Below are 12,547 nucleotides of genomic sequence, written 5' to 3'. Positions count from 1 at the left end.
TACTGAAAGCTACGTCCAGCAGTCCCATCAGATTAGGACGAGCTGTTGTTGTTTCCAGCTGCAACAAAGCAGTCTGGAGGCCGTCAGCCAAAATCGATTTGTCAGTGGCTTGGTAGGCAGGCAGGGGCTGAAGAGTGCAGCCGTGAGTGCAATTAGGCGGGCGTTTTGTCGCTGCAAGTGGGAGTAATGCGCCTATCAAGAGGCCCGGTCGGCGCGGCATTAATTACGGCCGACGGCGGAATTGCCTTTCTTGTGTGCCGCCGACCACTTTGATCGTTCTATTTTCGCTAGAAGTTGCACATCAAATTTCAGCACAGCAAAAAAATTGCCGCTTTTTAGCAAATCTGGCGCTGACAACTCTCGTTCCTCTTTTGGCGCTTTTAATACGAGCCGAAAGCTCTCAGACGTCTTAAATTTAATCTCATTACTCAAATTACGCGCCTTGCGCTAGAGTTTTAGCGAGGCCAATTTTTGCCCACACGCTTTTCGCTTTAGTGACTTTTACGAGTTGGGTCAAGTGTCATAATTTGCGCGCAAAGTTCGAGACACACTGTGATTAAATTCCACCGCGTCTGATGCAGCTATGGTTACAACAAACAGTTTCAAGCTGTATTCGCACAATTTTGCAGTATTAAATTTTGTTTTCACAAAAAAGCTAAACATGTTGTACATTTGTTTAAAGGCTCTGGGAAGCATGTTTATCAGGTTGCAATTTAAACAAAGAATTAGACAGGAAACGAGGTAACAAGACTCTGTTTTCGTTGATTTTAACAAAAAGTTGCTTAACCACTCAACGAATTTAAGCGTGTATGGATATTCCTTGACATTGTATCCGGACTTAATTTGTGATTTGCAAATAGATAGCAAAAATATGCTCGGTGCTTGACCATTATTAATTTTGTCTGCAAACAGGAAATTTCCTGTTACTACTTTGTTTACAAAATAGTTTAGTTCGATAAGTAATAAATCAGAAATATGAAAATCTAAACCAAATTTTCATGACGCTTTACACGTTTTGACATTGATAAACTTGCAAAACCTTCTCTCAGGCGTGCAATAAAAGACAACATTTTCAAAGTAGGTAAGCTGCTAAAATGCGTCATCAGAGAAAAATCCAAGCGCCCCTTTTCGCAGCGTGGACTCGCTCGAAACCCCTGACTCTCGCCAGAAACACACACGCGCGCGCGTGGCGCACTTTGTTGGCATTTTGCGCGTCTGGGGCGATTAAGCCGTGCGGTGGCAGACGCTTTTGATCGGTGGCCAAAATGCCAGGCGCGGATGAAAGAAGCAGCCTGTGCTGCCATTTGGACGGCTGAAATGTCGGATCTCGGTGCCAAGCGAGCGAGCAGCCGAGCGCCACTTGAAATGCTAGTTTACCTGCTTAGAACAATGCACGCCGCTTCCACCTCATTACGGGCACAAAAGAGAGAATGGAAGAAAGAACGCGAACGCAGCCCGGTTGCCTACGTTCAAACAAAACATTTGAATAGACCGAGCCAGAGCGTCAGCGGCTCGTTTACTTCTGGTACAAATACTTTCGGAATGTCATAAGTGCAGTGTTGGGAGCGAAACAGGGAAACGCCACGCTTTTAGCGGACTCAACTATGATTGGATGGAATATCACGAGCCCACAACTTGGAACGATGAACTGCGTATGTTTTGCGGTGAGTGTGGCGTGCCCGAGAACGGCAGCGTTCCTTTCGCAATTCGAGTCTGTTGAAATGTGTAAACATGAAGGATGTGAGCAACCAGACTGTAAACTTTGAAAGTTCGACCTCATTCTGTTTAGTTCTGCAATAGAAATGAAAAATTACTGGTGCGTGTTAACCACCAGTAATTATGCTTATTGCAGTGTTTCAAAAAGCAAAAATGGAGTGAACAAATATTTTTAAATGAGATGAGGAAACGTGTCAACAAAAATTTTAAATACTTACTAAATTAATCTTATGTAAGGGTGTAAGAGCAGCAGTTTAAATCTACTGGAAATAATATTTTCTCTTAAGAGCAATGCATATAATTTAGCATTACTTTTTGTCCGTTGGGAGGAAATTCATATTTTTTTTTCAATATAAAATGGATATGATCTAAAATTGTTATTTGTTCAAAAAAATACTAACATTCTTTGCTCTTATTACATTTGAAAATTTTACTTCCGTCATAAAAGGAGGATAATAATACATCGTTTGAACCTCATTTAAATTTTGACCATTCAAACGCACATCTTCATTTAGGAAAACCTGTTTGCTTTGTTACTTTGTCGAGCGTTAAAACGAGCCTGAATCGGCATAGTAAGTGTAGAAAGAGCTGCTGCATTCACTTTAGACCTCGCCTTTCTTTCATTTTTTAATTTGCCTTCGTTTTTTCTCCCTTTCAGTGGCCTCTGCCATTTAAGCCCATTTGAAAGAACTTGAGAGCCTCTTTTTGAACTTTTCCGCCGCTCAACTTCAGAATTAAAAGTTGCGTGTGTGTTTTGCGTTTGCGCGCAGCTTGCTAATTAGTTATCTGCTGCGACCTCGGTGCTCGCCCACGAATATCAGTTCACCCCATCAGCAAAAGCATTTTTTTGCGTGCTGAATCATAACCGGTGCCACTTTTTTGCCTATCTCGCGGTCCAATCCGCTTAAACAGTCCTTTTACGAATGCGGACGCGTTTCTTGCTCTAGATTTGCGCATTTTGTGTGCGTCCACCGAATGCTAATTTTGTTCCGCAAACAAAAAAGCTCAAACAAAATCAAATTTTATTTCTTTTTAATAAAACTCTTTGCTTTGGTGATTAAAAACTGTTTGTGGCGGTCATTAATGTTCGGTGTTCTTTCAAAATAAAATTTTCATATTTTTCAATCTTAATGGATTTAATAAGAAAAAACTAGTCCTTTATCTTTGTTTTCATTTTGATTCAACACAAACTCTAAAATATTTTCACATGGAAAATACGAGGCAGTCAATATTGATTAAGTTTATTGAGCGTCTGGTCTAATGAATTAAAACGACGGTCAACAGACGCGCAAACGGCGGTTAATAATTTATCTTCAAATTATTCCAGAGTGAATTTATCCGTGGGCATGCGTTTTTCCAGGGCATGCAAATGAGTGAATACCGAGCAAACCGTGGCTAAATCGTCGCTGACGAGCAAACATAATAGGTGCGAGAGCGGTCCTTTTTATTTTGCACACAATAAAAGCGTCACGAGCATGCCCGCACCATTGTTTTAGCACACAAACACGGGCTGGCGCGCGCATTTTATGGCAGCGATTATCGTCATGTGAATTTGAATGGCGGCGCCAACCTCAAATACACGCAGCGATAAAAATCAGCCGTTGCTGACATATCATTTCAAATGCAGATTTTTCGATCGTTCGCCGTGCTCAATTGTTTTCGCCTGTATGTATTTCAACTCGCTTTTTGTTCGTCCGCGAAATTAATTGAAGCCCGGCCTTTCATATTGATGAAACAGCTATATGATTGCTGCAAGTCCCTCTATAGTTTTCAGTTAATAATTTCAATCCCGCTTTCATGCGAATGAGGAAATCTACCATCAATTGTAAAATATTTTTCCATTTTCATTCCGCTCACGTACGCAGGGAAAATCTCTTCACTGAATTTTCCGGACGCGTGTAAACAAGTTTGCCGTGGTTTTCGCAATGCATTAGCGCGCTATTGAATGAGCGGTTGTGTCCCCTTTACACGCTGCAGCGCACACGAACGGGAGGAAGTGCAAATACGCGCGCGTCCGCACTGGACCTGTATCGAATGACACCGCACACTTCCGTGAAATATGGTTGGGTTCCCATGCTGCAGTATAATGGAGTCACTCTCTCAAACGCGCGAGTTTGAATGAAAGTCTGCCGGCGACCGCAATTACATTAAAAGGCTACCATCGCTGTGCCGATAAAGTCCATTAAAAGTTTTGAAATACATCGCCAGCAGTGTGAACGAGTGAGAGAAAGAGAGGGGAATACTGGCACGTCGATTTCATATATTGCGAGAGCAATTTTTTGCCACCGCCCGCCCGCCCGCATTTGCTCTTCATTGTCCCGATCAAAATGGGCCCGCCGGCGTTTTGTCTCTTTTATGACAAGATGCAATTCGCTGATTGAATTCCTGCCTCATATCGAGTTGTCGACTTTGGCAATGAACACCGACAATGATGCAGAATTAAAGGCGAACGTAGGAACTGGGCCATATGGTGTTTGAAGATGAGATAGAGAAAATTCAATTTTTAAAAATGCAAAATAATATAAAACTAAAAAATGACATGATGGCTCAAATGTCACAATAAATTTATGAGAAATATCCAGCACAAGAGACATGACATGTATTGCTAGATATTGACTGATTGATTTATATTAACTGAGAAAATAATGTGTTCCTTTCAAGAAAAGAGGTGAGAAGAACTTGTTAGATTGATTGAATATAGGTATAATCGTTCTTAGAAAAAATCATGCAATCCATACAAGCAACAACGTCAAAACGTTTCTAGGGAAAGCGTTCCGATAAATCATGCCAAGTTGTTCTGCTAAACTGACCGAGTTAAATAATCGAAAGGTTTTCGGAGAAAAGATAATGCAGTCAGTTGTTATCCGAGCCTCGTCAAGGAAAGAAGGTGCCGTTCCCCATCGGGGCAGAAGCAACAAAGGCACTCGGCCCCAATCGAATTATCAAAATGAAGCGCGCTTTTCCAGCCCACTTCCGCACATTTCAAGAGGTGAAGCAGTGAAATTCGCTTAAGTGCACAAATTGGATTTGCGTGCAGAAGTGTCGCGGCTCGTCTTGGCTTAACGCGCCTTTCGAGGTTTGATTTGATTGCGCGTGTCAGCCGCTTTGTCCGCATTTGCAGCCACTTTGCCAGGCATAATACGCGACAATAGCTACACCCGTAGCCGTGCTAATTTGAATTTGACGCGCTAATTGCAGCAGCGGCCCTGTTTTGTGGTTTCCGCGTGCTAGGCGCCGCCGTCAGGGGCTCCTGTTTCATTTCACTCGAGTCGTATAATACACATTGCGATGGCTCGTGCGGTTCCACGGCGGGCTATTCGCGTCGTTAAAACCGAATACTTGCGTCATTTTATTAGATTTAATAAGCATAAGCGGCAGGAGACGAGACGACGAGAGAATGCTTAATTGGCCGTTGGAGCTCAATTAGTAGGCGAGCCTAAATGGAATTCCGGCATTATTGGTTCTAAACTGGAATTAGTGCCATCAACCAATTTAATGAGGACTGAAAATTATGTGCTATTTTTGCACGTGATAAATGCTATAAAATTATTTCATTAAATAATGTTGGCCTGAAATTCATATATGGTGGATAGGAGCACCAAATAAAATTTAATTGTGTTGTAAGCTGGAAAATTAAGAACCCATATTTAAATATGCAGCATTTACTTTTTAAATTGAGATTCAACCTCACAAAGTAGATATTTGTTGTTCGCACGTATAGCCAAGAAGTCTCAAATATTCATTTTTTTAACTGATGTTATCATTATAAATTATTTGCAGTTCACAACCAGTGCAGCGGGAGATTTTATTTATTATAAAAACTACCTGACATTTCGCTGTTGTACTATAAATTTATATAAATTACAATTGATTATTAAAAATTTTCAAGAGAAATTTATTATACATTATTGTACAACGAACAAAATGGGAATTATAAAACCGTAATACATAAACTAATATTTCTGCCGGTTTAGATCGATGAGATTTTTTTATTTGATTTCTTATTCTGTAAGAATAGGATATTTTACTAACACGTTATTGCTGATTTCTTTAATGAGATTGAAAATGTCATTTGAAATGAAAATATAATTTAAATCTCATTGAATTGAAGAATTTTAAAAACATCGATGGATAATTTTAGCTCAAGTTAGTGACCATGTCGTTTTGCTCTATTACAGGTGGTCTGCAAGACGCGCCCCCTCCGCCGGCTCCCGCACCGCACCGCAGCGACAAGGGCGGCCCCGGCGAGCCGGCCACTGAGTCAGTGGAGGCGGCCATCAAGGACATCCGGCTAACGCTGCAGCGCACCAAAGCTCTGCCCCTGCGCTCACCGCCCGTGCCCGACACCCCCGGCGACGAGGCCACGTGCGGGGGTAGCCCCATCTGGGTGCCCCGCTATGAACCCCCCTCGCCGCGGCCGCAGCCACCACCGGCGGTGACGGCCAGCAACGGCCGCGTTTCGCCGCCGATGGCCCGCCGCCTGCAGCAGGCGCAGCCGACCCTGCAGCAGCCACCCAACGCTCACCTTCTCCAGACGCAGCCTCCCGCACGCCAGATCAACGTCACGTCGCCGCCGGTCGACCTCGAGATTAGGAAGGTGGCCGCTGGACCCTCAAGTGACGACGCCGCTGACGAAGGTGGGTACCTTTTTACTTAAATTTTTAATTCGCATAGATAATGCTATTAAATCGAGCTAAAATTTGTGCAATGATGTTATAAATTAATTTATATGTGCAATCACTGCTTGTATAAACTTAACTAACTGATAACGTCGGAAGGTGAGTTCTCCCTCTCATTTCGTGCAGTATCTAAATGCTGAATAAGCGCATGAAATAACGACATACAAAACAAAAATGAAAATTTTGCAAATCGGAGTATCGCATGTTCAGTTTAAGTCTCCTTTAATACTTGGAAAGAAAAATTCAATAGTTTTTGTTTCAATTTGCAATATTAATTTTGTCATTCTAAATTTAATAAATTAAAAGAATCAATGACGCACTGATTTTGTCTTTGTCCAACGTAAAAAGTGTTTTATCGTGCGCGTCCTTTAAGTAATTAACTGGCAAGATATAATTAGTGTCTATTGCGAATTTTTCAAACCTACGGGAAATTTTATCTCTTGCCAACCGTTTCATTGAACAATTTTTTTAGGAAGTTCGATTCCGTTCCTCCTTTTACAAGCGTCAAAGGGAAGACTTGATATTTGCTCCACTTGATAACCAATTTCGTGCCATTTGCCTTCTCCACTGAGAATCTATGTTTAACTCTGCTTTTTCCCCTGCTCGAAACCCTCGCGAACTTGTACCCAACCGCACGTTGCTTCTTGATCTCAACTTTGTGATGTCCTGTATGGCGCAATCAGCAGGTGGAGGTAGACGATGGCAAACTTGCGCAGAAGGCAAATTAAAGTTACCGTTAACTGATATCTCATATTAATGAAACACGAAATTGCCATCAGCGTGTCTGAAACTCTAGTGTGCAAGTCGGCCAAGTCGGCATCCGATTGAAATTCAGCGGAGAAGAACCGCGTTGGAAGGAGAAAAGCACTAACTCAATTCGCTTGGCAGTCAAGTGCCTAATTAGAATTCAACGTTTGTAATTACAATTTAACCGACTTGAGCTTCGCAGCAAGTAGTTTGCGAGTGGCTTTGCACTTGGAACTTGGCGCGTCCATTAGGCCGCAACTGCTGATTGGCCGATTCGATCCGAGTCAAATGCGATTACAGATCGGCTTTGTAAAATTTGCCATGTACCCCGGCACGAAGTATTTGATCTATCGAAAACAAGCTCGCGGCCTACACTTATTGAAACTGCAGTATCAATTTTGCCTGTTTCGAAACACGGTGAGAGCGGCACTCGCAGTCGGCGCTGATTGAGTGTTGTGTGCGTGGATCTGATTGCGCGCCAACTGACAATTAGCTGTTCGTCCCACCAACCAATCAATCATCTCTTTGTTGGCCCATCCCGGCGAGATCCTCGTCGAGTGACGGACGCCCAAATTGCTTTTATCGCATTTTCGAGGCTCTAATTTGAATTTTTCGCGCTGTTGATCGATTCTCGGCGCTTCATGAAGGAATGTCACCAGTTAATTTCGCAATTCCCGAACACAGCTCAAAATTAAATTTTCATAAACGGCTATGACTTAACTGATTGGACTGTAAAATTAATTTTTCGAAACTTCCTTGAGTACAATGCAATTTATATTAATTTCAAAAGGCATGCAGGCTAATTTCAAATTTGAACTTAAAAAATGTGGAGCTGAAAATTGAGTCATAAACTGGCCTTAAACACACGAAATCTCTCTTTCGTTTTAAATTAAATATCCTTGCTGTATTTACCCACGTGTCCCCTTTTATCGTTTACTGCAAATGTGATGCGTTCTAAGTTGTTAAAATTTTGTTCCAGAAGAGCTGGACACAGACTTGGAGACAGATCGTTTACTGGGCCAGCAACGCACCGACGACCAGGGCTTCTTTGACGACAAGGTATGTACAAACACATGCACTCGCGTTGGTGAACTTCTGGCCGTTGGCAAATAAACCATCTTCTCTCCTTTCCCCGGGGGCCGCGTGCGACGCCAGCAGCCGGTCCAGCTGGAGATCTGTTATTGCGTTAGATAAATGCGGACGCGGCTAAACAGCGCCATTTTTACTTTCTACTGCGCGGAGGCCGTTGTTGCCATCCAACATGTGCCACCGCCGGCACTCTTGTTGTGTGTTTTACAAAAGAGCGAGAGGGCACAATCAATAAAGCACGCGCTCCGGTAATTAAATTATCGCTAATCCACTTAACCGCGCCAAAAACGCTACTATTTTCATAATTGATCCCGCTCTGCTGCGCTGATGCAGCGAGCGAGAGAGAAGGCGAAAGTGCCGCTTTTGTGTGCTGTGTGTGTTTGCTTTTGAAAAGGGCAGACTGGCTATGTTCGTGCTTTCACTGTGTCGACGCCAACGCCGCCGGAAAAGTTTGAGTGATTTATTCCGTTTGATATAATTGCCGTGTGCGTGTTACGCCGGAATTTACTGCCCGTGCGCACTGCATTGTTGCAAACCTATGCCACTCTTAATGCTTCACATGAATGGCTCCGCTTAATGCTCTCGGAAAGCAGGTCAGAGTTTTATTCTTGATTTCCGTGAAAACCTCTGCTTTTAAATTCAATGCATAATTTTTTCAAAATGAGTATTTTATCCCACGATTCATGGAATGAAACTATTGCGTTGTAGATTTAATTGCCATTAATCTCTAATTTATACTACTGAAAATGAGCACTTGGACAAGATTTTGAATAATAACCAGTAATGGAGTGTAACAGAGTAGCGTAGGTTGCGAACAATTTTCAACGTTACCCTATAAAACATTTACATTCATCGTATTTCAATACTGTTTTGTTAGGTTTAAAATGGAAATTTTAATTAAAATTATTTCTCAATAAATTTATTTAAAAATTAATCGTCAATATTAGATAGGTTTTGATAAACCAGGCAATAGGTAGGTTTGATTGAATTTGTGTTAACTTGCTTATTGATAGTTGTTGCAACTCACGAAAGTGTAGTTGTGCAAAGTAAACTAATTATATTCAACCTAACTATTAACAAATTTTAACTCACTTTTTTGATATCTCTCGAATGTTTTAGATTTTATTTCTCTGGTTTTGAAGTTCATTTTCCACGAAATCTTTTGCCTTTGAACTGCGGAGCATTAAATCGCAACCACTGTGATTGTCGTATATTTCCACTTTTGGTTTCTTGCCGGAATTAAAAATAAATCAGCAATCACGCCAGCTAGAAAGCGATATGTTGAGAGAAAATCAAAAGCGGTAAGCTCACCTTGCGTCTCAAGGGCAAACACGCATCGTCTGAAAAAGCCAAAAAGGCAGCGGCCATCGAGAATGTACCACTTTCCGGATCAAGCACCGAATCACCAGGAGAGAGAGAGAGAGAGCAAGAGAGAGCGCGCTGGTCGACGCAGCAAACACGGCTGACCATAAAGGGCTGATGGATATTGATGGATCGACGCGCAAGTGAGACTTAGAGCGGCACACTAGCCCCATAATCACCCAGGCAACAGGCCCCCTCAGCCTCCCGGTTGGCCCCCGTCGCCCCCCGCCGCGCGATTCAATTACCCGGGCGGGCCAATATTCTCCTCAGAGGCAGCTAGACAGAGCGATCGCACTAACAAACCCTCTGTCAAAACGTCGGCCGCGCGCGCAAAATGATCCTCCAGTTTAATTGACGAGTTTCTTGTTCGCAGCCGATTAATTTGGCCGGCCCGGTTTGTTTGTTTGCGTGTAAATGTTTGCGGTGCGCCCGCCAGGTGATTTATTTTCGCCGCTGCCCTGTGTTTGTGTAATTAGGTTTGCCTGGTATACGCGCGGGCCAAAATGTGATTTTCGGAAATCTGGCTTTACGCGCGATGATTGCGCACTCGCACCCTTTGAAATTTGATTGGAAATCACGCTCGTCCGGCAGCGTGTCGTTGTTATTGTTTTTCGCCAATCAGCCCATTACTAACTAGCGCACAACTGAATTGGAGCATTGATTTCAAACCCAAATGCTTCGTGGAATTTTAAATTTCAACTTTTATTTACAAGCTGTAGCTTTCATTTGAACGTTTTGGTTAGAAACTATTTCAGGAAAATTATTTTACTGTTAATTTTAAAAAGGGAGTTCTCGAATGGGAAGTAAATTTTGGTCCCTTTTTGAGAGTGTAAAGGACGACATCGCCGCTTGTCCTATTTGGTTTTGCGTTAAATTATCTTCAATGGCATGGCAAGTGATTTAAAATTCTTAGAGCATTACGGTATTTGTTTTGCACGTCAAGTACTGATGATCAGACCTGAATATCCAAAACAGCTAGAGATATTTTCTCCTTAATTTTTTTTCACCCACCCACTAAAAAGCCGTAATGGGATTTTATGCAATATATATTTATCATGTCAATCATGTATACAGTTATAGGTATGTGATCAATGAATTTAAGCACTGAAAGACACCTATAAACTAGGAAAAATTTAGTCATTTTTAGTTTAGGCCAAATAAACAGCCAACTATGATATTTTAGTGTTTTTTTTTCTAATTCACCGTTTTTCCAGAGCTTCTCAACTCGAATTTACGGTGTTATTACTTTCCAACGCGCTCTCAGAAATCCGACTTTGATGAAAAACGCAAGACATGACAAGTTCGCCTTCAGAAGATGATAGAACCCTGTGCTTCATCGCCTCGCCGCCTTTTTGCTCTCACCTCGTTCATTTCCTTTCAATCTGTCCGCGCAGCAAAGCTGCGGAATTGAAATCAACCGTGAACACACGGAGTGTCGCAAAGTGCGCGCAGGCATTATTGTGATTATTCTCCGCTCCATAAACTCCTTTTACGGAAAAATCCCGCTCCGCACTTAAAAGCTCGGTGCGCAGCGTGATAAAATTTGCGATGATTCCGTGCTGGAAACACTCAGCGCACGATTTATTTACATTTTCAATCTTGCGTCGGCACACTCAGAACTTGCCTGAACACAAATTGCCAAGGATATACTGTTCGCGTGCCACGTTCATTTAACTTGGAAACTCATCAGCATTGTTGTCCACGTTGATGGATATAAATTGCATCGGCGTTGCCAATCACTTAGCAGCCGACCGAGTACAATTACCAGCAGCCAGGCAAGCAAAGCAGGTGCTGCAAGGGCTGCGGTGAAAGACACAGTCCCCGCAACCACCCTCAGCCCCGACGGCCGGCCGTCGCAGTTCAAACTCAATTTGCGTCCGGATCCGATTAGCAAAATAGGTTTTCGCGGTTGCCAGAGAAATTCGCAGTTCCACCGTTTCCGCTAGTCGAGAGCCATTAATTTGAATTTAATTGATCCTCGTCCCTCTGTGCGATGTGCCATGCTGGAGGTTTTGTGCTGCCGACGAATAATGCTCAGATTCCAATTAAATCTTAGAGCTCTGATCGTTTTTCCCCTACTATGGAGGCTCTTCAGGAAGTGAAGATAGCGAAAACGCTAAATTGGTTTAAATTTTCCAGTGATGTTTGGACTAAGCAATTATTATTATTTGGATATAAAAAACGAATTTAGTTCAATGAACTGATCCGTTTCCCTGGGAAGAACTAAAAATAAATTTAGTATATTTGGCCCCCCCCCCCCCCCAAAAAAAGTGTTCTTCTATAGTCCGTGGTATTTCTCTCAAAAGTCGCCTGAAAAAATATTCTCTTCAACTTCAAAGCACGATGCGACGAACGCTCATTGAAATTGGCGCTTTCTACGCACTTTTTCATGGTTGCTTTCACAAAATCAATCTCTCTTTTGGCCCAAACGGGCATGACATTTGATGATTTTCCTCGCGAGACTCCTAAATGAATTCGAAAGCGACTGACTGAAAGTGACACGATTATTTGCCTCCCTTTGACGCGCGCCCAGCGTCTGGAGGAAGCAGTGGAATTCCAGCTCGTCGGTTTTGTGGCGCACGAAAAATAAGAGCCAGCGGGAGAGCGTCTCCTTTCTCCAGCAGGAAACAGCGATTTTTATTTCGTCTCTCAGCCTGTTTATCGAGCGGATCAATTTCGCCGTTTTTCGTTAATAAAGACGAACGAGCAGCAGGGAAACACACTAGCGTCTGTCAACGGCACGTGACAGCTTCCCACATTTCTCCTTCTTCTTCGAGGAGCACGTTTGCCCACGTCGCGGATTGCCGAGTTGGTATTCGGCACTAAAATTCGGACATAATTGAAACACCTGCGCCACGTCTCGCAATGAATTATGGGCGCGCCGAATGTGCGGTTCGCGTTTCGAGCGAGCAAGCGTGATAGATTCGCCTTTCCCGACCCATCTGCCGGCGGAT

General features: G+C 42.8%; 1 protein-coding gene across 12 annotated transcripts in view; it reads left to right on the top strand.

The window, feature by feature from the left end:
* Window positions 1–12,547, top strand: part of LOC135936677 (protein lin-10-like) — a 107,724-nt gene that overhangs the window by 83,609 nt on the left and 11,568 nt on the right. For 9 of the 12 annotated variants that reach the window (XR_010574353.1, XM_065479589.1, XM_065479586.1 and 6 more), the window contains 2 exons: window positions 5,895–6,353; window positions 8,122–8,201. Coding sequence is in view for 11 of the 12 variants with exons in the window: in XM_065479589.1 (XP_065335661.1) it covers window positions 5,895–6,353; window positions 8,122–8,201 (539 nt within the window). In the remaining variant the exon portion in view is untranslated. The remainder of the gene's footprint in view (window positions 1–5,894; window positions 6,354–8,121; window positions 8,202–12,547) is intronic. The other 3 variants (XM_065479588.1, XM_065479585.1, XM_065479582.1) reach the window with 1 other exon arrangement.

The sequence above is a fragment of the Cloeon dipterum genome, chromosome 2, assembly GCF_949628265.1.
Source record: "Cloeon dipterum chromosome 2, ieCloDipt1.1, whole genome shotgun sequence".
NCBI classification, from domain to species: domain Eukaryota; kingdom Metazoa; phylum Arthropoda; class Insecta; order Ephemeroptera; family Baetidae; genus Cloeon; species Cloeon dipterum.
This window is presented reverse-complemented; position numbering and strand designations above follow the sequence as displayed.